At 32.9% G+C, this 27399-nt stretch overlaps 1 protein-coding gene across 2 annotated transcripts; it reads right to left on the bottom strand.

The window, feature by feature from the left end:
• Nucleotides 1-2887: 2887 nt before the first annotated feature.
• Nucleotides 2888-10163, bottom strand: LOC113690777 (protein DETOXIFICATION 40-like). Of its 2 annotated transcripts, none has more exons than XM_027208835.2 (7): nt 9675-10163; nt 8932-9563; nt 7924-7980; nt 4889-5127; nt 3930-4048; nt 3597-3683; nt 2888-3284 (listed from the first exon to the last, which is right to left on the bottom strand). In XM_027208835.2, exons 1-7 carry the CDS (start codon nt 9975-9977, stop codon nt 3216-3218), a joined length of 1506 nt encoding a protein of 501 aa, XP_027064636.1. In that variant the 5' UTR covers nt 9978-10163; the 3' UTR covers nt 2888-3215. The 2 variants fall into 2 exon arrangements, with proteins under 2 accessions (XP_027064636.1, XP_027064637.1); XM_027208836.2 differs by having other exon boundaries at nt 8932-9573; nt 9675-9815.
• Between the last annotated feature and the right edge of the window lie 17236 nt (nt 10164-27399).

The raw sequence follows: 27399 nt of genomic DNA, 5'->3' as shown, positions 1-27399 counted from the left end.
AATATACATAATTTTATTATTAAATAAAAATAAAAATAAAAAATATATATATACTTAAGCTCGCGAGCTAACGGGCTTAATATTTTGAGCTCGATTAATATCGAGCTCGACTCAAGCTCGACTCGAGCCGCTCGCGAGCGGTTCGATTCGTTTGCAACCCTATTTTGGACAGACAACAACTTTAGTTAATTAGTTAATTAGACAATTAGTTAATTAGATAAATAGAAATTAGTTAATTAGGTAATGCGTACTACATATAGTTTAACATGCAAATAGTTTGTTAATTAGTTGGTTAGTTAATTAGTTTAACATGCAAATAATTTTTTAGTTTCGGACAGACAACAGCTTTAGTTAATTAGTTAATTAAATAATTAGTCAATTAGTTAATTAGATAATTAGTTAATTAATTAATTAGTTAATTGTTAATTAGATAGTTAGTTAATAGTTAATTAGTTTAACTATTAACTAATTAGATAATTAGTTAAGCAATTGTCAAGCAAATAATTGTCAAGCAAGTAAGGGCAATATTGGAAGAAAATTCTTATCTCACTTCTACAAAAGCTGTCAAGGAGGTCTCTGCAACAAATTATTACTGTTCAGGGGAGGTGAATGCAATTTCTAAACTTAGAGGGTAGGTCAGTGTAAATGTCAGAAATCTCAGGGGAGGTTTCTGCAATTATCCCTTGTTGGTTTAATAGCCGAAACATAGGTAACCATATACAACCAATTAATATTAACAAATTGATGCTCAAGTATTGTATATGCTGGCCTATATCTCAGGCAATTCTCTTTACACTCATATGAAATATTATAGACAATTTAGTCTACATTATTCCAACTGATGATAGTCCATAATTTTAACCAAAATTACACTTTATGTGATTATAATTAAACAAGGGTTGTATTATGCGATGGCATACCATAAAACTGTATCGTCAACTTTATAAATAAAAGATACAAATGATACAGACAAGCCGGTTAAAAGAGAAGTCAAGGAAATCTTGGTTTAGTGACTAAAGTTGAAACTGACTTAGAGATTCTAAATTCAAATCTCCATTTTCCGTTTCCCCATTCATAAATTCTGTCATTCTTGTGTTGGAAAATAATTTTAAAAAAGCTAGCAAAAAAGGAAAAAAATATTACGACAAACTACATTATCATCACCGAAAGATGTTGATCTAGTAACTAAAGTTGAGACTCTAAAATCCCCTTTTCTCCTCCCCACTTCTTTAATTCTATCCCTTCCCTACTAAAAGAATAAAAATAAAAAACTACACTATCATCATCCAGTATGAACAATTAAGAAAAACCTAATATCTCATTCATTGAAGGTAGATTCTTTTTTTCTTTTTTCCACATAGCGTATAGAAAGAAAAGTTTATACCCCATCATCAACATGCCATAAATTTAAGTGAGATCATACGGAGAAGTCCATTCACAATCTTTGCTGCTGACCAAGAAGAAGGGTACAAGGTTACCTACTACCTATAATCCAACACGAGCCCATGATTCCAAATATATAAAAGTATTAGGGTAGGAGAAAGTTTGGTCCACCTAAAACTAAGAAAGTCTTAAGAAACCTTTTAAAATTTGTTTTCTTTTAAGGTATCCCATAAGCCTCCGCCAAGTCCACGTGGACCAGCTCTTCGCTTGGAACGGGCGAGCCAGTCAATAGCTCCAATAGTCCTACCATCCGGACCAATCCAACGTCCCAACACATTTAAGGTATCCCTTGCAGAAACTGTCCACATCGCATAAAAATGTCTCCACAATTGTCTTGATCCGAGGCTGTCAAAAATCTTCTGAATTAATTAATCCCACAAGCATGTAGATTTCTCTTAGCGGTCTCCATTGGTTGCCTTGGTTTTGTAAACTCTAATTAGTAGTTTTATCAATTGCGTATTATTGTATTATCTTCCGTACCATAAAAAAAATAAAGAAAGATATCTTATAGGTAATGCATGAGCTAGTTACACCAGATTAGGTTGGTGGTTCACTTGATCCAATGATATAGTTGATATTTATAGTATTAATTGCCAACACATTTTTTGATGAAATTGTTAAGAGCTTTCTCAAGTCAAGATTGCATTTGGGATTTCACATCTATTCAAATCTAAGTTGTGAAAATAGCATTTGCGGTCGATAAAATAAGCTCCATAAAAAAATTTGTATTTATCTAAGTTGTGAAAATATAATTTACGGATGATAAAACAAGCTCCATATAAACAATTGCATTTTGGCCTTTTCTTGAAGGGTACCCAATAGTCATTCATAAGTATATTGAATTTGCATACTACTTTTTTTTTTTTCTCATATCTTTCCACACCCTGATGATTAATTTACATGCTACTTGCTATTTTAGTGGGCATAAAGTGTAAACTGATAAGCTAGCAACTAAGTGAATTCAACTTTTAATATTTTGAGAAGAGCAAATTATTCGTGTTGCCACTGAATTTTTTAAATAATAAAATTTTGGCCATTTAACTTTTTAAAAGTATGTATTCATCTGCTAAACTATCAAAAATATAAATTTTAAACCATTCCATCTATTTTCACCGTTAAATCTATCAAATCTGGTTATGCCTTCTGACTTGTGCAACCTTTAGATTTGGTAGACTTCATGGAGAACATAGACGAAATAACTCCAAGTTTACACTTCTAATAGTTTAGTAAGTAAATACATACTCTTAAGTTTAAATGATTTTTCAGGTAATTTGCTCTTTTCAAAATATCAATTTTTGATCTCCCCTTAAGTATTCAAAAGAGAAATGGTATTTGTACATACACTCTTAGCTTGAGTCGATTTCATTGGAGAAGAGATGGCGTTTTCCTTCCTCATCTCGATCATCTAAGTGCAAATGAATGCCAAAATGGATTCTGCAGCGTGTGCTAAAACAATTTCCGTCAATTATTTGGTTCAAACAAAGTGAATAAAGAAACTTAATTGTCCTTCCAGCAAAACTTTAGCCAGTGGCCTATAAACCAGCTTAGCTAATCTAAAATTAGAATAGCCCCTTTTCAAGATGCACAAAATTCAATCATGCAGGAGAACTAGATTAGCTAGTCTAAAATTATAGGCCAACAAATCATCAATTTCAAGTCTCTTTAAATCTTTTCCTTCTCTCTTTCTCCCCATCTCTCTTTGACTTGTTGATGACAGCTGCCCACAATGTAATATTGAATTGAGTTGAAGCCCTTGCCATTCTGGGCTTATTTCAATCTTTGAGAAGAGCTTCTCTCTTCTGATCTTCCCATTTGTCTAATCTCTTTAAAGCTACTTCAACCTGCAAATTAATACAAATGAAGACATCAAGAACCTTAATTAATTATACTCCCTACTAATTTGACCTCACAAATTTCCACGATCACAATTTAGATGAGGTGAAGAAAACAATTGCCAAAAGTGAACTTGCAAAAGATTTTCGAGTGTAGTTAAATAATTTTTCATGTTAAAGAAATCATTATGCATTTTCAAGTAATTTTTATTGTCATATGGAATCAGACTAATATATTCAATTTAAATGAAGGAACAAAAAGAAAAAAAAAAGAGAAAATAGCTGAATAAGATTAACAATAAATGATGGTACGATTTTTACCTCCTTATTCCAATCTGTTCGAATTGTTACCCACAACAAAATAATTGTCTGCATTGTAGTACCGCCCAACATGCCGGACCATAGTCCCTACGTGCACCAGCAAGTATCCATAAGCAATGGAATTTAATAAACCGATTCTTCTTCTTCAATTTCGATTTTTATAGTATACACACCTATAACAAGTTTTATATACACACACACACATATATATATATATATATATAATTTTCTAAAACATAGCCAATTTATACATTATAGGCACCCAAATTAATGTAGAAGATGGAATATTAATGCTAAAACTTCTTGTTGTCACAATGTCAAAGTTCAATTTACCTTAGCACCAAGTTGGAAGTAAAAGCCGAGCAGAGAACCCAACGGGATTCCGACTAAATAGTAACATCCCACATTCACGTATGCAACAAATGCTTGCCATCCACATCCAACGGCCACACCTTCATATTTGAGACAAGAATGACAAACATAATTGAGTAGAGTCAGTAGACATGTTTAGGCAAACTACCTAGGCATTCAATTACCTATCTAATTGCTACAAACATGTTTAGAAACATTAATTTCTCATCAGCCTTGTTTGGATTGCATTTTCTTGGATTTTTTTTAGAAAAATTACTGTAGTGATTTGATGTATGTGAAGAAAAAAGATAATAGGGAAATGTGATCACGGAAAACGACGCAATTTTTCGGCCAAAAATGACTGTCCAATCATTCATGCGCTCTAGATCCTTTGGACCACATTGCATTAAATCTCTAATAATGCCAGAGCCAGTCTTTTAGTTTCGGTTTAGAGAACAAATTGGCCTATATTGAAATAAGTTGGCTTCCACATGAGCTTTTCAACCAAAAAAAAAATTAAATTCTTAGAAGAAATTGTAAGCTTACAAAAGGGAAAAGATTGTAGTGGTATCAAATAAAATAATGAATAAAAATATTTTCTTAATTTCTTTTTGCGTATACTTGATATATTTTTTTCTATTTAGTGTCTTAAGGGGACATAATAAATTTACTAAACAGAGAAGGTGGGTCTATTATTAAGCTTCAAAATTACCACCGACTTTCTAGATTCTAATACTTTTGAAGAAGAAATTTACTCTCGTTACAAAAAAAAAAAAAAAAAACTGATGAAATGTCTTATGTGTGTCCTTAAGGCAACAAATAGACAAATCAATGTATGATTTATAACTTATGCAACATAAAGAAAGTTATTAAACAAGTTGAACAAAAGACAATAAACAAAAGACCTTAAGTTTAACCACTTGAATTAACTTGTTGATTACCTGACAATACTGGTTGGATGCCATTAAGAACAAGAGTGAGGGCCAGAAGTGGGGCAAGATCAGAGACAGCATCTGCAACCACTTCACCTTCCGTGAATGCGTAGCTCATGACTCGGCGCAGAGCAAGGACGATAATTGCCGCAATCACAGATACTATGAAAGAGATCACATTCACAACTACCACTGAAAATGCTGCTGATTTTGGATGTCCTGCTCCAAGTTCATTGCTAACTCTCACACTGGTAATTATTTCAAAATCTTCATCAGTCCAAATTAAATATTTACACACATGAATAAGATATTGTTGGACACTTTATTTAATTAAAATTTCTGTGAGGACAATCAGTCCACATTGTAAACAAAGACAGAGATATCTAGCAGTTAGGGGTGATGGTGAGTTGAGCAGCTCGGACAAAAGATTGGATCAAATTCGAGCTTGAGTTCAAACTACTCGATTAGGCTGGCAAGTCAAATTCGAGCACTAGGTAGGTTACCTGAGTGCTTGATAAGCCTAATTAAGTAGCATGCATATATAATATATTATATTTTTGTCAATTATGAAATTACTGATTTGGATTTATAGTTTAGCAAACTTACATGAATCTTGGTTTACTTAAGAAATTTGTGATGGCAAAAAGGTAAACTCTTAAATTCAAAATCTTTAAAAAATTTAAAATAGGAAAACTTGAAAATTCAGGAAAAAAGAAAACTTCTTTCATTTCACACTCCTGAAGTTTTCTCATTTTCTGAATCTCGTTCTAGTCCTAATGCTTGTTGCCTACAGCTATGGTATGTGAATCTCCAACAGTGTTTTAAAAGGTAAAAGCATTGAACAGGACGTTCTATGTCTGTCCAAACAAGTCAAAAGCCCCAAGACGAAGGGTGTAAGCCCCACAAATTTTTATTTTTCAATATTTTAAAAATATAAAAATATTATAATATGTATATATATGTATATATATATATATATATATGCATGTGTGTATGTGTGTGTGTGTATCTATGTATAATATTAAAAATACCAAAAAAAGGATTAGATACAATAAAGAAAAATTATAACCTTATGTCTGCATAAGAAAAATAAAACTTGTTTGTGTGACTAAATTAAACCCTGCTTGTGTGACTAATGTCATGCCATGAGCAGAAACCCAACAAACCACTGTAAACTTCGATGATTATTTGCTTAAAGGGCTTGATATTACCCCACAAACTAATGATCACCGTTGCGAAAACTCTTTTCAAGAGCACTAGCAAATGATATTTGTGAGTTTTGACTATCAAAGCAAATGTCTTTCCCCTGTTTCTTTGGAGTATCCTCAATCTAGGTTACAAAGTTTGAAAATTTCACCTCCTTTGCACCATTAAATTCCAAACTAACGGCCATATTCACCAACTTAAATTTGTAAGCTAGCATAAGAAAAGTTTTCAAAAATTGCAAGTTGAAGGCCTCAACTTCCTTAAACAAGTGAAGAGAAAATCCAGATTAGATGGTCTTCTAGAGAGTAAAAAAAGGTGTTAGAATTTTAAAGGCATACATTTTTTACGCCTCAAAGAAAAAACTCGCCTAAATATCCCGGGCGTTCAAGCCGATCCTTTGGGCAAATGCCTCATGGCACTAACACCCCATTTGACCCCATTTGACCGCCCAAGGGCAATCCGAGAACGCCTCACCCCTAGACTAGCCCCAAATACCCCTTTCAAAACACTGATCTCTGATTCTCCTCTACCACTCTTCAGCCTCTACACCATCTTTCTCATATTAATCTCAAAGGCCCTTCTCTTGGGTTACACTCAGAACACCACCACCACCACAATGATCTCAAAGGGCCTTCTCCTCTTCCTCTCATCTTCACAAAATCAGTCCGTTCATCCTTCTCCTCGACACTTTTCCAGTTGCAGTCGGCCCTTCTTCTCTTTCTCTCATTTCCTGAATATGCTATTGCAGCCAAGAATCCAACCATTATCGTCATTTTAGGTAAATAAAGTCATCAAATTCCACATTATATTTTCAGCTTAGTTAGGTTTTGCTCTTAATAGTCGGAGTTGGGAGGTTATTAGATCTTTCATTTGATTGATTTTTACTATCAGTGCATTCTGCAAAAGGAGAAATGGGCCGGTCAATTATCGAGCTCGAGCTCAATATCGAGTACAACTCGAACTCATTTAGGCTTGGGTGGCACCTTTCTGTTGAGTTGAGCACAAGCTTGGCCTTGAATGCTCATTCAAGCTCTAGTTCAAATATCCCAAAAAAACATCAAGTTCAAAGTTCAAACTCGAATATAACAATATTTGAATTCGACTCGACTTGAATATACCTTTACTCTAGCTACAATAATGGTAAAATGACAATTGTGTTAGGTAACTATTATGTGAGTCAAACTTGAACTCTTTAATCAAAATTATGTCTTCTACTAATCTAAGATCTCTTTAGCTTGATTTGACATAATACTAAATGGGATTTGTTGTTACAAGATGATATGAATTTTTGGAAGTATTCAAATTAGGATGAATTCACGAGCCCCGTTGGGAATTCCAACTCTCTTAAATGAGCCCTACTGCTCCAACTCGATTATGAAATTGTTTTTATTGAAAAACATGATCCTACATTCACGGAACTGTGGCGTCAACAGCTGTTAAAGTTCTTTTTTTTTTTAATGTTATCTTTATTTTTTTTAACAGCTGTGGAAGTTTCTGGTAGGTTTTAGCAGTCCTTTGACTTGGCCTTTTCACGCTGTTCCCAGATAATAATTCTTTCAAAGGTACGTAAGGACTTGACTAGTATTAAGCAAGCAATGAATCCTATTCTAGAAGAACTTTCTCATGATTTACACATATTTATATCATTTTTGCAAACTTAAAATGCAAGAATAAATAAACAATTTAATGTTCTCTTTGGGAAATTACCATCTAGAATTCTTAGAAAAGATTGTTGTCTTCTTTTATTTTTGCTTCTTCCTCATGATCTAAACCATATATATATAGTACTAGTAAGTACGTATTGAACGATTATCAACATTTCAAAATCAAAGACATACCTTGCTGCTGCATTAAATCCGACTGAGATCATAAATACCCATCCAGAAATTGTTGTGCTGCAACAAATATCAGCAAATTTCAGTTAGATCATAAAATTGGCTAGATAAATAAAACATATGCAAGTATTAATATGTCATGCGATATAAGCATGTTGCCCAGAAAAAGAAAAATACAAAAAAGCTTTTGCCTGTTGAATTTATCGAGAAGCAAGAAAGTTCTTTAACCAATAATCCCTACTTTCCATTTTTCACTGTACAATATTTGAAGTCAAATTCAATGCCTATTGTAGCCCATCAAAGATTTGAAGAAACAGTCATAATTAGAAGCAAGCATAGTAGCAAGGAACATTGGGGTTGTCAAATTTTAAATAGAAAATTTTAAAAGGTTGTCAAATTTTGAAAACATCTCATATTGACCGAAAACACTTCGAAAAAATGGAATAATCTCTTTTGACTCGAAAACACTTTCAATAGATATTCTTAAAACCAATTTTTTATGTCAAGATACCTATTGTTGTATTATGTCTATCAAAATTGCAAGTTTATACAATTTGTCTTTATTTTCAACTTTTTATTACATACTTTCAATTTTGAAACAAATTAGGACAACAAAGGGAATTTTGGGAATGAAAACATCTTCTCTATCTAAAAATGAGTTTTTGAATAATATATTTTAAAATGGGTTGATAATGCTACAAAAAGTTAAAAGTAGGGAAGATGGGTGATATTTTTTTAGAGTTAAGAGGTGCTAAGTGAAATTATTACAAACCTCAGGGGAGGTTTCTGCAATGATCACTTTTTTGGTTTTCTGTTTATCGATAAAGACAAAAGCTGGGGTATGCAATTATTGCAACATGTTACTGGTCACATTCCATTCAAGAAAAATTGAAAAAGCTGAATTCCAGCCAAATCTTGCAGATCCTGTTTTATTAGCCCCATATGTTTATCATTTTCTGCAAAGTAAAATTGTAACAAAAGAAGTTAAACAAGGTGAAGTTTTAAGCTTACCAAATGGACAGAGCATCCAGAGCCAATTCAGGATTAGGAAGCAAACCAGCCAATAGAACAAGAACCTGAAAATACCAAGTCTCCAAACACAACATAACTGCTGATGCTGCTGACAATTTGAAGAACCCCCAAAGGCCACTGAAGGCTTGTAGACTAAAACCAGTCCAAGTTTGTTTGCATTTTTCACTTTTCACTATGTAAATAAATTGTCCAATCACAATTATCCACCAAGAAAAGCTCAAAACTAGTGATGCACCCAATAAACCAAGCCCAATTTTGTAAACTGCCAGCCAACTCAATACAAGATGCAGGGCTAACGTTGCTGTTGATATATATGCACTTGGTTGCACTATGCTTTGAGCTTGCATGAATTTTTGAATTGGGAAGTTTACTGCATAGGCAAAGATTTGTGGGATCAAACCATACACGAATAAGGCTGCTGCTGATGCAATATCTGGTGCTTGGCCTAGAAATATAAGGATTGGCTTCGAGAAAACATAGATTATGGCCAGCAAAACACCAGTTAAACTCAAGAGTATGGTAGATCTTTGAAGATATACGCCTAACATCTCATACTTTTTGGCTCCAAATGCTTGTCCACATAGTGTTTCGACTGCACTACCCATTCCTAGCTGTTACACACTTACACAAAACATCCCAATCATCAAAATTATGAGAAAATCAACTTAAAAAGAATGTAAAATAACATGGATTGACAAAAAGATTCAGCTGTATTTAGATACCATGAGACCATAGGCAAAAATTTGAATCCCAGTGTTGCCAAGGGAAGCAGCGGCGAGTTCAAGATTGCCAAGATGCCCAGAGAAAATTTGTGTGGACATGGACATAAGGTAGTTGATCATGTAAACAATCACAGCTGGTGCTGCTAAGTGAAAAAGAAGCTTCATCTCAATCCAAGTCGCCGCCCGGTAACGCTGCAGCAATGGTTGTTCATTATCGCATAATATTTCTTCAAGCTCTTTGCTGATTTGAGTGTTAGTTCTCGGCAGCAGTGGCTGACTAGCATCAACAGATGAAGAATCCATGATTAGGATTAGAACTCTTTAGCCTACTTGCCGTTTGAACTTGTACTTCAGGCGGTGGCGGTGGCGGCCGGCTGGCCAGGAGGGGCGGAGGAGGGGGTAGTAATCTCGAAGAAATGGGGAGAAATTGAATGCCGGCCGCCAGTCAAGAATCTTATGATTGGTTTAGGAGCTGTGAATTATCATTAAATAGAAAGTGGAGGGACTGTATACGTATGTGCTTATGTGTAAAGACCGCAGACTTGTCCCTTTTCGTTGAACTTTTAGCCGCTAAGAGTCTAATTGAGTTTTGTTTGGACTGTGAATTCTTTTTAAAATATTTGTATATTTTTTATGAATACATTGTTTAATTATTTTTTTGTTTTACATATATATATTAAATTAAATAGCTATAGTGCTTTTTTTTTTATAAAAATTTTAGAAAATCGCAATTCAAACAGATTCATATATGAATTAAGGAGCATGACAAGTACACGTGGATATTTTAAATTGTGGGCTAGTCAGCATTTTGTGTCATTGGGGATTAAAAGCCGCCATGTATTTATGAACCAACGCAAACAATGATGTCACATGATTAATTCACAAAATTACTAGACACGACAGCAAGATTTTTTTTTATTTTTTATTTTTTTTTTGGTTTTAAGGGCAATAGGCTATCGTGCACAGTCAATACAGTAACCAGCGAAGTTTTTTTTAAAAAAAAAAAAAGAAAAGGAAAGCGCCATAGCTGCACAAACCCAGTTGCATGGAAGAGAAGAGGGCTGCACCACCAAGATACGGGTCCACGATTTCAGCCATGCCCAAATCACAAGTAAGACAAACCATCATTGCAGCCAAGAGAATACGGAACATTGGTGACAGAAAGGGAAACGGCTACAAATAAAAGCATCAGAAAGAGAAAATGACACTGCCGTCATGGCTGCAAAACCAGTTGCAGTGTGATGTGAGGAAAACATTATTGAAATAGAAAACAGAGAGAAACCCAAGCCCAGGAAGATGGATGGATCCCCTCTTACCCCCCGTCCCATTTGCATTCCGGGTTGCCCGCTGACCCGCTTGCTTTAAAAGTTAAAATCATCATCACAGCCTTCAGATAAGCGGGCTTATTGAAAAAATGAGCAAACTCAATACTAGTAGTAGCAGTGGTGCTAGGCCGTTTTGCCGATCAGAGTTTTCTGAGAGCAGAAGCTCAGGGAAATTTGAGATGCTTTACCTGAAAAGCCTTGGTGCCTTTGACTGAACGATTTCTATTTTTTTTTTTTGGGTTAATTACATTTACCTCCCTTGAGATTTGACCATATTACCAATTAATCCCTATAATTTGTTCAAATAACGGTCTCACCCTTTGAATGATCAAACATTTAACAAAAACCCCCTTAATGTCGAAAATACCCTTATTGAAGCCATGTTGCATTAAAAAAAGAACATATTTTTATTTTATTAACCCTGAAGCAATCCAAAAAAATAGAAAAAAATTTTTGCTTATTATTTTATAAAAACCATTAGGGGTGGCAATTTTCGACACGACCTGAAAACACGACACGAACCTAACACGAAATTAATGGGTTTGGGTTGAGGTTTTGGGAATTCGGGTCAGAATCGGGTTGGACCCGATGAACCCGAAAAGAAAACAGGTTGATTTCGGGTCAACCCGTGGTGACCTGATATGACCCGATATGACCCGTTTACGAATTAAAAATAATTTAATAAATATAAAAATAATTTTATCTAACTAACCTAAGTTATTCTTTTTTTCAAAGGCATTAATTACTTAATCATAAATGAATTTATTTAATTTGTGTGAAGTTGAAATTATTATATTTGGACAAATAATATATTATATTATTTTTACTTTTATACTGTTTTAATTTATTTTATATTTTATTTGGGATAAAACACTTTTACGGTGTTTAATTTATTTTAGATTTGGTTTGGAATTACTTATTTAAATTTTTATTACTTGATTATGTAATTAGTTTTGTGAGAAATTGATTTTATTAGAAATTACAATGATTAATTAATAAATTAAAATTAAGTTTCGGGTCATTTCGGGTCGACCCGCCAACCCGTCAACCTGAAATTTTCGGGTTCGGGTCAGCATACCTGACCCGTCACGGGTTGGCGGGTCGGGTTCGGGTCAACAGATTTTCTGGCGGGTTGACCCGAACCCGACCCGCCAACCTGATTTGGACCCGAATTGCCACCCCTAAAAACCATATCTTTGCTTCCATAAATAGTTTTGAATCAATAATTATTTTAAATCTTAAAAATAAATATTAAAAATTAGATAAATTGAAAGAAAAATAAAAAAGAAGCAATTATTTTAAAAATTAGTATGGTTCGAATTTGTGGTTCAAGGCATGTTGCGGAGATAAAATTCGAACCATACTTCAGGAATTAAAATAATTTTTTCTTTTTTTATTTTTTATGCCTCAGGGTTAATAAAATAAAAATATGTTCTTTTTTTAAAGCAACATGACCTCAATAAGGGCATTTTCGGCATTAAGGGGGTTTTTGTTAAATGTTTGATCATTCAAAGGGTGAGACCGTTATTTGGATAAATTACAGGGATTGATTGGTAATATGGTCAAACATCAAGGGAGGTAAATGTAATTAACCCTTTTTTTTTTCCATACTCCTGGCTACAGTGCACAGTCAGCACGGTCGCCAGCTGCTTTTTAAAAATATAAAAAAAAAACTCTGCCGGCTACCGTGCTGATTGAGCATAGTAGCCGGCTGCCCTTAAAAAAAAAAAACTTGCTGGTACTGATTAGGCACTATAGCTATAATTTTGGACCACACTCGCGGCGTCAAGCTCCATTTGACGGACTTTTTTTTTGACGTATATTGTGAGAAATTAGCCGCTAAAAGGGAACATAAACAATTACAAGTATAGCTGCTCCTGAACCATGTAACATCATATCAATAAATTATAATTCATTGTTAATTATTTAATTTCACAATAACAAAGCAATTATTATATATAGAACCAACATGAAGTGATTGACTATGAAATTATATGAATAAATAACAATAAATCATAACTTATTAAAATAATATTACATCATTGAAGAACAGTTGTACTGATAATCGTTATTTTTCTTTTCCAATCTAAATCAGACAAATGGTCAGCATTTTTATCCGTTTTAAATCTCTTCAGCCATGGGCTGGTCAGTACTGAAATTGTGTGTGCGTGTGTTTCTTTGCGCTGTTGAAAGTACCTGTGGGCGAATTCAGGCAAATGGTGTTACCATGGGAAGAGATTGGTATTATTCTTACACAAAGGATAAGCAAGAAAGCGAAATGCACCGTAAGCAACTTTATCTTAACGGTTCTTGTCTCGTCCAATCAAATGCTAAATATACAATTGACATGGTCACACAATTCCCAAATATAGATATCTGTTGAATATTCGCATTCAATGAGAACAAATGGAATCTTCCAAGAGTTACCCCACCATGTTGGGATCAGGGCTCTAAGTCGCCAATCGGTTGCATAGGCTAATACAATTATTGAAAAAAATAATAAGAGAAGCAAAAGACAGGAGTTTATTTCTTTGTAAAATTGACTTGACTCATAATATGGAATTGCTCTATTTATAGAATTCAAAACAACTCCGGAAACTATCCCATTAACTTCACTAACTCCATTAGTTACTCCACTAACTCCTCTAATTAGGTAGAACAAAACAAACAAACATGATTAACTAATAACAGTAAATAATTTCTAACAATCTCTCCATTAAACTGAAATTTTTTCAAACATTCAGTTTAATAGGACTTATCAATTGCACAAAGTCCAAGCAGCTTCCTTAATTTTTGAAACATGGATAACTTCAATAGTTTGGTCATTATGTCAGCAATCTGATCTTCACTTTTGCAGTAGAGAAAATCAATTATTTCATCTCTTGTGAGCTCCTTTAGAAAGTGACACCTCACATTTATGTGATTGATTCTTCCATATAGAACTAGATTTTTAGAGAATTTGATAACAAAACTATTGTCACAGTAAATTGTAATAGCTCCTTTTTGCTGAAAATGCAATTTTTCAAGAACATTCCTTAGCCAAATTACTTGATAGGCATTGGCCGTTGCAGCTACGTACTTTGCTTCAATTCTTGATAAAGTGATAATTAATTGCTTCTTTGAACACCATGAAATAGTTGCTAAACCTATCATGAATATATAGCCAGACGTACTTTTTCTATCATCAGAATGGCTTGCATAGTCACTATTAGTAAAACTAAATAAATCTGATTTTTCAACATTCTTGTAGAATAATCCATATTCAATGGTTCCCTACAAGTTTCGAAAAATTCTCTTGGCAGCTAGAAGATGTGTCTCCCTTGGACTTTCCATATATCTACTAATAAGACTTACAACATTCATAATATCAAGTCTAGTGGCTATCAAATACATCAGACTTCCCACAATTTGCTTGTAAAGGGTGCTATCAACCCTCTTTCCTTCAGGTTCTTTGATGAGTTTTAAACCCACTTCAACTGGCGTACCAACAGAGTTACAATTTTTCATTTGAAATCTGTTCAGAATTTCTTACACATATTTTTTTTAGAGACAAAAATTCCAACAGCAGATTGCACCACTTCAATGCCCAAAAATTAATGCATCTTTCCAAAATCAGATATATCAAACTCAGCCATCCATAGATTTCTTGAATTTCTCAAACATGGCACTATCATTTCCAGTAAAAATAAGATCATCAGCATATAAACAAACAATGAGCAATTTACACCTGTCTCCAATTTTTATAAAAAGTGTATGCTCATATGGACACTTTTTAAATCGGTTTTTAGAAAAATAAGCATCTATACGACTAAATCAAGCATGTGGAGCTTAATGTATTTTTGAGTTTGTATACCTTATGTTCACTTCCAACCTTCACATAACCAAGAGATTGATTAATAAATACCTGTTCTTGTAGATCACCAGGTAAAAATGTTGATTTCACATCCAATTGGAAGATTATGACAAGCAAGCAGTGGCGAACCCAAGACATTTATTCAAGGGGTGCAGTAATATTAGTTTAGACTTAAAAGATATTGGTTTGTAGATTTCTAGAATAACTAAATATTTCTTGTTGTAAACATGCAACTAAAGATTCATTATTTTTCACCTCATCCAATGGTATAAAATTATGCATAAGAATTCAAGATGTATATTCAAATTAACATATACAATTAGCAAATAATTTGTACACAATTGAACTGTCAAATGAATATTTGGTAGACTTGTAATTCATATGAATGGACATGTAAAAGGAAAAGTTATATATTAAATAAATACCATTTTCTTAAAAAAAATTACATTTAATAGAAAAGGAAAAAATAACATAATGCAATATATTTTAATTCAATGTTCACAATTGTGGAAATAGAGAGGACAATTGTAAAAAAAATTTTGCAATTTTGGTTTTGGGGGTGTAATTGTGAGATTAGAGGGAATACTACCAAAATTCAAGAGGATAAGAGTGAGACAATATTATAATTTCCAAAATTTTTATGGGCTATATCAAGAGTCATTATAGGCTAAAATTTTTATAGATAATATTATAATTGCCCACCCCCCCCCTCCCGGCCTCAACGTGGCTCCAACGCCAGTGACAGGCCACCATGTCAATATATCATCATCCATTATGGACAATTACGAAAAGTTTATACCACATCATCAAGATGCCATAAATTTAATTGAGATCATACAGAGAAGTCCAACGACAATTATCACACAGTCTTTGTTGCTGACCAAGAAGAAGTGTGCAAGTTAACCTAGTACGTTTAATCCAACGCGAGAGCCTAAGATGTGGATCGAAATAGTATTAGGACACAAGAAAGTTTGGTCCACATAAAACTATGAAAATCTTAAGAAACCTTTTAAAAATTGATTTTTAAGGTGTTATTATGTCTCACGGCAGCTACCCGTGACGGGTGGATGTAAATCTTACCATTATGTGGATTTCTTATAGTAGGCGGGTTTGGTTGCCTTGGTTTGTAAACTCTAATTAGTAGTTTTATCATTTATGCACTATTATATTATCTTTCGTACTAAATAAAAAAGTAAATTTCACTTTACTCCCCTATGGTTTAGATTTTTTACATAACCCCCTATAGTTTCAAAATTATATATAACTCCCCATGGTTTGGATTAAAAATATCAAAGTGACGGGAATGATCATTCGTAACAGAGTCACCTAAAATATCAAAAATACCCTTATGTAAAGTTGAAAATTATTTATTAACCAAGGGGAGTTATGTGTATATTTTAAAAACTATAAGGGGGTTATATGGTAAAGTATTAAACTATAAAGGGGTTATATAGTAAAATATAAAAATCATACGAAATTAGTGTGTCATGTATTTATAAGGGTAATTTCGACATTTTTAGAAGTTCAGTTACGAATGACTATTTCCATCACTTTGACACTTTAATCCAAACCATAAGGGGTTATGTATAACTTTTGAAACCAGAGGGGGTTATGTAAAAAAACGCTAAACCACAAAGAAGTAAAGTGGAATTTGTCCAAAAAGATATCCTATAGGTGTGTTACATCAGATTAGGTTGGTTAGTGATGGTTCAACTCAACCAATGAAATTGTTGACATTTATACAAGAACTAAAAATTTTAATGCCAAACCAATTTGTGATGAAATTGTTAAGTTGGTTTTCTCAAGTCAAGGTTGCATTTGGACTTTCATAACCGTTCAAATCTAAGTTGTGACAGTCATTTGGGAATGATAAAACAAGCTCCATATAAACAATTACATTGTGAAACTTTGAAAAGGGTACCCCAATAGTCATTCATAAAAAAAAAAACATTTAACTTACATATTATTATTTTCTCCCGCTTCTTTTTATATTTTTTCTACCCTCAATTGTCATATGCAGGATTCAAATTCTAAATCTAACAGCAAAGAAAACTCTAGAAGTCCTCCTCTAACAACTAAACCAACCCAATGATTAATTTACAAACTATTTGCTATTTCAGTGGGTATAGTTATAGACATTGTCCTTGTTGTACTTATAAACCTTTCTGATATAACTTCAATTTTCCAAAAATCTAAAACGTGAGACGGAGACACCTCTCTTACCCTGTGCCAAATGATCACTCGGTTGGACAAATCCAAACGTTTTAGTAAACAAAATTGGTTTCAATAACCTGGCGACCGACAACGTTTCTCTCTATTTGGAGAGACAGCAAAACCTTAAAACAAAAATGTTGAGAAAACAATTCCTAAACTCGTTTGAGTCGTACTTGGTTGGCGTAAGTATAAAAGTTTGCTGTTTCCGCCATAAATGGAACAGGAGACGTCTGTTTCCGGACCTCCTCCGTATTTCTTGTAGAGTTGATTTTTTTTTTTTTTTTTTTTTTTGGTAGGATGAAGTCTCACATTTGTTGGAATAAAAGTGCTGGACCACATCATGTGATGCCTAGATTCTCTTGCAACAATAAATGAACTGTCGATGTTGGCAAGTAGTTTTACAAACAAATAAAGATGTTGACAAGGACGGGGTGTGCATAAACGGTTCTTAACGAATTAATGACTGAATTTGAAATGAATTCGGTAAATTGAAATCAGTTATTTAGGATTTGGAATGAACCAAATTCATCGAATTCAAATACGGTGGAAAATAGGAAATAAGATTCCCAAATGCAGTAAAACAGCATAGGTTACTGTTTTTTTACATTCCTCTACCAAATTAGTTTATCAAATAATACATTGTCTTTTGTCAAAACTGAAGAAACTCAGACTTTTTAAAATAAATAAATCTAATTTCTCGAACAACCTTAAAAAACCGACAACTTTTGAAAAGGTCACTGGTCTGGTTTTTTGAGGTGAAAGCCCCAAAGTGGAGACCGTGGCAGCCTTGTCAGATTAGTTCCTGTTCTGGCCCAGTGTTCAGCTGGCGAAAGGCGCTCATTCAGCGGAACGGGCCTCACAAGTCCCATTGCGCATAATTTGGGAGTAAATTAGTAATTTAATCTCCAAATTATATTACAGTGTATCTCATTTACACCAAAAGATACAATTCAGCTGTACTTGATTTACATTCAAATTTAACTTATATACACCCAAATTCAATTTATTTGCACTAACTTTCAACTTTTGTATACCTAAAATAATATACACTGATATAAACTTGAGCGAAATTGCACAAAACACAATTTGTGAGACCTTGAACTGGAGGCTATAATTTTTTCTCCTTAAACATTTTATCTTTTTTTTTTTCAGCAAAGAATAAGGGGACGCTATGATTTACCATGGCATAGGAGGTTCACGGAATGTATTACCTATGTGCTTGCGTGGAAATTGGAATGTAAATATATAAATAGTCAGCTTTTGTCTTATTGAGGCTTGAAAGCTTAGCACATCATTGTGAGCCAAGGTAAGCATTGATGTCACTATCATAATTTTGCAACTATTATTCTTACAAAAGATAAGTGCCGTGATTGATATGCATTGTTAGCAATTTTATCTTGATGGATTATATATTGTCCAATCAGGTAAATATATCATTTGTACGTCGGATGGGATGCTATGCCATTATTTTATTAATAAATTTTGAGAAAAATTGCAATGAGTTTGTCAAGTCATTATGTGATGTAGATATCTATAATGGGAAATATGCATTCAAGGAGAATGAAACGTAAACTTGTAAGAGTTACCCATTAAGTGAGATTTGGGAGTGCACAAATCAATTATAAATTAACATAATACGCTAGACACTAACATAACAACACGCAAAAACAATAGTCTGTTCATTCCATTTTATTTGTCTCGATTTCTATTTTGGTCTGTCCCAAATTACAAAATAGGATACCACACTTAATCCGATACATTTTGTAATTTTTAGGTGGTAAGGAACTAAGAATCTCCCTTACCCAAGGAATTTATAGAAATTTATACCCTACGCTTAATCCTATTCATCTACTTTCAAAAGGACCTATCTCCCGCGATTGCTTGTACCTTGCAATCACTATAGTAAATGCAGAGAGCTTGGACCCAGTAATTCGCTATTGAATAGACAACCACCAAAGCGAAAGATAAAAAAAATTTAAAAAAAACTACTCAGAATAACAGAAGTTGCCTTGAGGTAATTTTCTAATGATCCAATCTTTCATGATGAAATTATAGACTTCATCCAATAAATGCTACCTTGAGGTAACTTGTCTGACGATCCTATCTTTTTTTTAGGTAAATGAATAGGATTCTGTTACTAATTAAGTTTTTGCTGCTATCAGCTATGAAATTTGGGGCAACAGAAATGTTACATTCTTGACAGGTGTCGAGTTTGTACAATAATAAATAAGGTAAAAAATAAAAAAGCCCCCTTTGATTAACCTAATATACAGAAAAGCTCCCCAAGGTTTTAAAATATACAACACGACTCCTCATGCTTTGAACTAAATTATAAAGGTGACGGAATCCGTTAAACTTAAAGGAAATAGACAAAAATGACCAAAATGCACTGATATAATTAAGCAAAAAACAGTTCAAAAAATTCATTTGTTTTATTTTCCAAGTAGAGAGAATTGAGGGTTAAGGGGTAGAATAGGTATATTTGAAAAAAATTAGGCATAAATTTTTTTTTTTAAGGTTCCAATAAGTCATTTCCGTTAAGTTTAACTGATTTCGTCACCTTTATAATTTAGTTCAAAGCATGAGGTTTCGTATTGTATATTTTGAAACTATAGGGGGCTTTTCTGTGTATTAGACTTACCACAGGAGGTTTTTTTGTTTTTTACCCTAATAAATATCTATTCAAATAAAATACAAATTTTTGTATGAGTAGAATCGAATTTATAGGGATTGGAAAACATTTGTTTCTTCTACAGTTCAAAGAGGAGTTTTTATAAAAATGAGAATAATTAAACAACACAAATAAAAGGCCCAACTAATAATTTATTAAAAATGAAACAATAATAAATAAACTCTAGCCAAGAAATAATTTCAGAGATGGTTCACTCAATTGATCATCGATGCGTGATAATTTCATTTACTCACTGATAAACAAGTTATTATTACCAAACAAGCGATGACAATCAACTCCTCCTTATTGTAATAGCGGTTAAGGTACGACTATTAACTAATATACTAATCAAGAAATAACCCTAGGTATGATCTTAGAGTTCAATTTTTCAATTGCCTTAACAATTAGAGAAACCTTGTTCTAATCAAATAACACGGTACAAGGGTTATTTTAAGTCAGTCCATATGTTCTCCTGACAAAAATCCAATCATGCCGGTTACCACTAAATTAAAGCAATTAAACAATTACAGATTTAGCTGCTTTAATGGATTTTAGGTTATTAAATTAATCTAAATACTAGGCCCTTGATATTCAAATAACATAATAATCATGAGAAATTAAATCATAGAATCTACGAATACCAGTAAATAAAAGAAATAAATATAATTAATTTGATTTCATAACTTTAGATGAGCCAAATCCTCCATTGTTCCTTGACTAGAACACTAGTTCATCTCCGTTGAAGAAGAAATCGCACTCAAAATAGTCGAACGAATTGACATGGCTATTCTCAAAAATATGAGATGGAAGTCTGAAAGAAAAGAAGAGAAAGATGTTCCTCTTCTTTTTTGCTAAAGAGAAAGATACCTACTACTAATACTACTCGTCTCCAGTCCGGAGAAAAGAAAAGATAAAGAAAACTAACATGGCTTTCTTTTTCGCTTCCTACTACTAGTACTAGTCAACTACTACTACTTAGCGAAATCTAATTCCTCCTGGATAAGGGATTCTTTCCACAAAGTCAAGATAAATAAATTAGACTAGTGTTCTAACAGAGATAGAAGACCAATCATCCGATGAAGAGTGTGGCTTCGATTTAAGAGTGGAATTTGCGTGTCAAATCCTGAGTTTCCGACATGTAAAGTTAGATCTTGACGCACTCATACTAATTGCACAAAAATCCAGTTAAAAATTATGTTTTTAATCTCTTTTTGATCCGGATCCTAACAACCAATACAGTTATCAAATATAAGTAGAATCTACCAATTAATGCAATATTTGGCTAAAACAAGGGAAAAATATCATAATTAAATGACAAAAATGCAACCTATCAATTCTTTAATGATATGCTTTGTAATTCCTTAACTTTGGTTAGCTATGCTCTTAGTAGCCATGCAACATTTCGGAGGCTAATCTCCAAGCTACAACTATCCAGTCGCCAAGACTTTCTTCATTTTGGTCTTTACCTCCAGTTCCCCACTTCAAAGTAAACTTTGATGCGTCTATATCAACAATTCACCAAGTCGTTGGTATTGGTGTGGTTATCCGTAGCTGTAATGGTTTGTTCATTGCTAGCTTATTCAAGAAGGTGCACATCCTATCCAGGGCAGAGTTGGCAGACGCCCTTGCTACAAGGGAGGCGGTTTTGTTGGCCAAGGTATTGATGATCCCAAGCTTCATTGTTGAAGGAGACGCGTCCTCGATTATAAAGCAAATTAGTAGCTCCAACGAGATCCTCTCCGATTTAGGCACTGTTATAGAGGATATCGTATTTCCTTGTTTGACCAACACATTATGGATGTAGTCTAGATTTCTAGAGATGCAAATAAGGCTGCACATAATTTAGCAAATTTTGCTAGATCATCCAATCTCCTTGAATCTCTTTGGAATTCAGCCTGACTTTTTTCAAACAGTTGGTGCTGGACAATTTCCAGCAATCTAATTGCTTAATACAATCTTTTATTTTTCAAAAAAAAAATAAATTTTGTACCCCAAGTTTAATTCCATCTATCTAATTTCAGTATAACTCATTTCCTCTACAATTACTATTCTAATTGCTGATATTCTGGGTTCCTTAAGTTCATATCATAACAATTATCAAAGAAATGCAACAGCTTTTGCGTTGCTGTTGCCGATGAGTATCAAACTATCAATTCACCATTGGATGTATAAAAAGATATATCAGCATATAGATAATTTTAAAAATTTAAATTATTGAATGATATGACAAGAGTTTATTGAATTATAGTAATGGTATGGTATCCAAAAAGGATAATAGGAAATTCCTGAAATTCATACCCACACTTAATCCTATTCATTTACTTTCAAAAGAACCTGTCTCCCGCTATTGCTTGTACCTTTCAATCACTACAGTAAATGCAGAGAGCTTGGACCCAGTAATTCGCTATTGAATAGACAACCACCAAAACGAAAGATAAAAAATAAAAAAAACTACTCATAATAACAAAAGTTGCCTTGAGGTAACTTTCTAATGATCCAATCTTTCATGATGAAATTATAGACATCATTCAATAAATACTACCTTGAGGTAACTTGTCTGACGATCCTATCCTTTTTTAGCACAGCGTAAAATATGACATAAGTCACCATCTTTCCTCAAAGGCTATATACCGATTTTGTTTGTGATTTCGGCCGGGATACGCTAGTCCTGTTATAACGAAGGTAAGAACTCCACAGCTATTATGGTCAAAGGTAAGAGATTCCACACCATTTAAACAGACTCTATATTCTAATTAAGAACTGCAGTGGCAGAACCAAAGGCTAGGATTTTGGGCCAAGACTAGGAAAACTATATACTTAAGAAGGCACCCTTACATTTTAATTAAAAGTTTTAGCAGACAAATTCTAATTTTTTTTGTAAGAAAGTTTATTTTTTACAAAGATATGAAAAGTTTTAAAATTTTTAAGGGAATGTAAGACGATTCTAGAGAATAAATGATCATGCTCATGCACATATTATTTGGCATTGCAGACTTTTCAATACTTTATTCATGATTTGTTTAAATTTTTTTTTAGTAAATTCGATATACACTGACAGTGTATACATTATCACCATTGAATCCATGACATATGCGTACAAGTTGAATTTTGAATTCAAATTTTGCATAATTATCATTCATCTAGTGCTGATAGTGGTACACTGTCAGTGTAGAAAAGATTAATTCAAAATTTTTATATAATATATCTTGTTAATAGTTGTATATTTATTTTTGTGTAAGTATGATGAAAGAATAATTCTCCAGATCCCACAGATCCACAAACTTCTGAAGCAGTTAATTCGGGAAGAATTAACGGCAAATCTTCTCAGCACAAATGAAAATGCAAATTTTATGTTAATGACTAAAATGGAATGCTTGTTAGTTATGGTTTCTTAGTCTTTTTTTTTCTGATGTTATACAAACACCATAAAATAATCAAGAGAATATAGTCTGTAAAATGGTATATAAAATGATAAGGACAAGTTATTAAGGAAGAGAAACCAAAGAAAAGATCAAGAAGAAGATAATGACAAGCTAGTATATCATAATCGACAAATGAACAATTACGAATATCTTATATCGTATTAATGGAGGAATCTTGTCGTGACAAAGTTATTGCACATAGTATATAGGAAAAAGCTTAGACCATGTCACCAACATGTCTTCAATTTCATTCAGATCATATACAAAAAAGAGAGGAAAGATTATGACGATCATCATCTAGAAAACCAACTACTTTTAAAATAGTTGACCACCACAAATGACTTAAATTTGTATGAAGTGGGAGATTAATGATTCAAATCTTACCTTCCATCACTTTGCTACTAATGTAACTTTTCTAAATCTTTATAGATGCATAGTGTACTTATATGATGCGATCATGGTTCAATCCTTGTTTTCCTTGATCTAGTTGAGTCACCCTCTATGAGTATAGTAGATAGTGACGATTGACCGAAAATTTTTTTTTTGGTCATCTAGAATCTTTGTTGCTGACCCAAGAAGAAGGCTACATGAAATACCTAATACTTTGAATATAAGAACAGCCTAAGACGTAGATCCAAATGGTATCAGGACAAAAAGAAATTTAAAAATTTTGATCAGATTATTTAATGGAACCCTAAAAATTATGGTAAATTATCTTTTATCCCCTCTATAATTTGATGTTTTATCACATAGCTCCCTATACTTTAAAATCCTATATATAACTTCTCTGTGATTTAAAAATTTATATATTACCTTTTACCTTCCTATGATTTGGTGCTTTTTTTGGAGTTTTTGTAGAAAAAATATACTGTAACTATTTGAATTATGTGAAGATAAAAAAATGATTGAAAAATATGTTTACGATAAAAGTAAAAATTTTCTGGGGAAAAATGGCAATCCAACGGTTGGCAACGCTTCACTCTCTTAAGATAGATGCTTATATTTAATTGAAAAGAAAATGTTGAGAAAACAACTCATAAACTCGTTTGGACCGTACCTGGTGTGCATAACTAAATATAAAATTAAAGTTTCCCCTTTCCGCCATGAGAAGAAGACGTCTAAAATTAAAATATAGAGCAGAAGACGTCTGTTTCTGGATCTCCACATTTCTTGTACAGATTAACATTAGTCGTAATATGATGTCTAAATGCTCTTGCAACAATAGATGGACAATCGATGTCTAAATGCTCTAACCTCATATGATGTCTAATCACTTTTTTTAATAATGGTAATTGATAGTTGTTGATAATTAATTTGTTGATTATTTATTTCTTTTTGTCACAGAGTCATATTTGTCATATTTTGTTTCATTTTTACACAAATGAGACCATTACTTCTTTTTTTTTTTTCCAATTGAAAGATTTGAAATCAAAACCTTCTATTTATAATTTCTCTTATTTTATCACCCAACCTAAACCCCCCCTACTCACATTTCTCCCCAAATTAAAATGTTTACTTGGCAAATCGATTCAATTGAACAATGAGAGAACAAAGTAGGAATCGTGTACATTTTGAGTGCACATTCTATAATTTTTAGCTTTAATTGTGTTTTGGATCCAATAATAGCTTGAATTTTAATGACATTTTTTCTTTTTGACATGACATGTACAATTAGTTATGCTTTAATGGTGTTTTGTAATAACACCTTGAATTTCAATGACATTTTTTCTTTCGAACAAGTTACTTTTTCTGCCATGCACAGTTAGTTATGTTTTCTATAGGACTGAGGAAGTAGTTATTAGATTAAAATTTGAATGGAAGAAATCTTAAATACTGTGCACAAAGATTTCGGGCCTTTTTCTATTTGTTTTAAATGTCTACGATACAGCGGCAAGTGCTCGCCATTACAGGTAGAAAAGCTTAAAAAAGTACGAATTAGATCCTGAAATAAAGCCAAATCGATCGTGTCGGTGCTTCTATGAATCTACGTACTGTAGATAGCTTTTGTCTGGCTCGAGAAAAAGTTCGTGGCTTGCTGTTTCTTAACTAAATTTAGGATCTTTTCGTGTGGCTAGAAAATAAAGAGAAATCAAACGATGGTGTTAACGCCTGAATTTTAATTCCACAATGAAATACAGAAATAAAATCATGCGGATGTGGAGCTGCTAGGATTTGTCAGGGATAGAACCAAGGCAATGTTGACCAAACAAGATGATTTTTTTTTTGTACAAGAAAATTTGGATGGTTTCGATTTCAATCATCACCATTGGTATGTTTTTTCGAGATTATAATTTGTTTATAGAGTTATTTACAAATTATCAATTAATACAGTTCTAATTTGTAAAAGAAAATTTGGATGATTTAGATTTCAATCATCACCATTGGTATGTTTTTTGAAATTATAATTTGTTTTTAGAGTTATTTACAAATTATCAATTAATACAGATCTAATATCGATTGTGAGATTTAGACATACAACCTTTTATAAAAAAATAATTCGTTCTTATTAATTGTGCCAACATAAATTTGTACAATCAACAAGAGCGAATAAGCCTATGCGCCACAAGTGAATCTTGACTCTTGAGCAAGGACAAGGATTATAATAAGTAACCCCGGCTGTCCCTCGCCCCTAGCGCAATTCTTTGAGAAAATTAATTTCTACGGTTATAAAGTATGAAAATTTCTAATGTTGATCCATATTTGCTCCCCTTAAACTTATGAAATTGTATTTTGCCATCTATAGTGCTCCCTAGATGATTAAAAACAATTATTATGCATCTGCATCCACTTATAGTCAAATTTCAATATCAATCCAAGAATAAATTTTTTTGACATTTCTAAACTCTTGACTACTAAATTTAAGTACAATTTAGACTTGAAGCCTATTCAACAAAGACCAAGGATAATGTATGCTTAACAGAAATGGTCTTAATTCCACAATAAATAAATTCCATGTGTTGTGTCGGGAATTGACCCTAACTTAAAGTATTCGCTTTGCCAGCCACAGCTTATGAGTGACTGAATTTCGAGGCTCAAAAGTTTTTTATTAACTGGTCCGCACTCATGCATGATACGATGTTAATTGAGATTAAGTAAGGTCTTGTTTGATAATCTAATTTAATATTTAAATTTAATAAAATTAGATTTTAATATATTTAAATGTGTTTGATATACAAAATAAAACATTTGAATTAATTAGCTGACACTAAATTTCGTAACAAAACTTGCTATATAAATAAATGATAATTTATTTACTTATTACTTAATATGATATATAGTCAATTATATCATATTTTGTACTTAATAATAACGAATTCAGATCTTATATTTCAAATTTATAAATTCAGTTTTATCAAATGCACCTTGAATGATCTTGAGATTCTTGGTTCAACCGTTAAGTCCTCTCATTTCCCCTTCTCTTCGCAAGGTTCAAACTTCTTTTGTACCAAAATAAGTACTAGTTCCTATCACCTGTCTGACATGATGTAAGATTTGAAGGGAAGAAATATGAAGTAATCATGATTGTGTTGTTACCCACATATGTTGCCCAATGGGCTGTTCAATTGGGAAGTTTCACCAGATATGACGTCAAATTAATTGGTGGGCTTAGAAACACTTCTATAGATACTACTACTACAAATGATGGTCAATGGGCTTGTGAATTTGGACTACTTGGTTTTGGACGTATTTTGTGGATTAGAATTTAGAATGAGTCGTGAAGCCCTTTCTTTAAGATGATTTTGACAGCACCTCTTGTACGGAAGAAGGGAGAAAACAAAAAAGGTAAAAACGATCGAGGCCCTTCAAATTTCGGCACATTTTATGTTCCATTACAATTTCTTTCATTAGTAAAAACTAAAAGGTATTGCCATGACATTTGAAGGGAGGATTAGGATTGAGACAATCAACCCTACTAAACAAATCTAGCTTGGCCAAACTTAATTGGCAGTTGATGAAAGACACACATTGCCCTTGGGTTCAAATTCTTTCAGATCTCTACGTACATAGAAACCAACCTTTGAAAGAATTCCCTTTTAGTGTCATCAAGTCCAAAGGTTCCATAAACTTCAGAAATATTATAGTCAGAAACAACATTTTCAACCAAGGGTTGGGTTAGAACATAGGTGATGGTTAATCGATTAAGGTTTGGTCTGAAAAATGGTTATCAGCCAACACCCTCAGATTCTTAATTGAAGGACCACTACTACCAGAGGAAGATTAGTTATTGTTAGCTGATTTC

Source organism: Coffea arabica, chromosome 5c (genome assembly GCF_036785885.1).
Source record: "Coffea arabica cultivar ET-39 chromosome 5c, Coffea Arabica ET-39 HiFi, whole genome shotgun sequence".
Taxonomy (NCBI): Eukaryota; Viridiplantae; Streptophyta; class Magnoliopsida; order Gentianales; family Rubiaceae; genus Coffea; species Coffea arabica.
The sequence above is the reverse complement of the archived record's forward strand: the minus strand, read 5'-3'. Positions and strand labels throughout refer to the sequence as shown.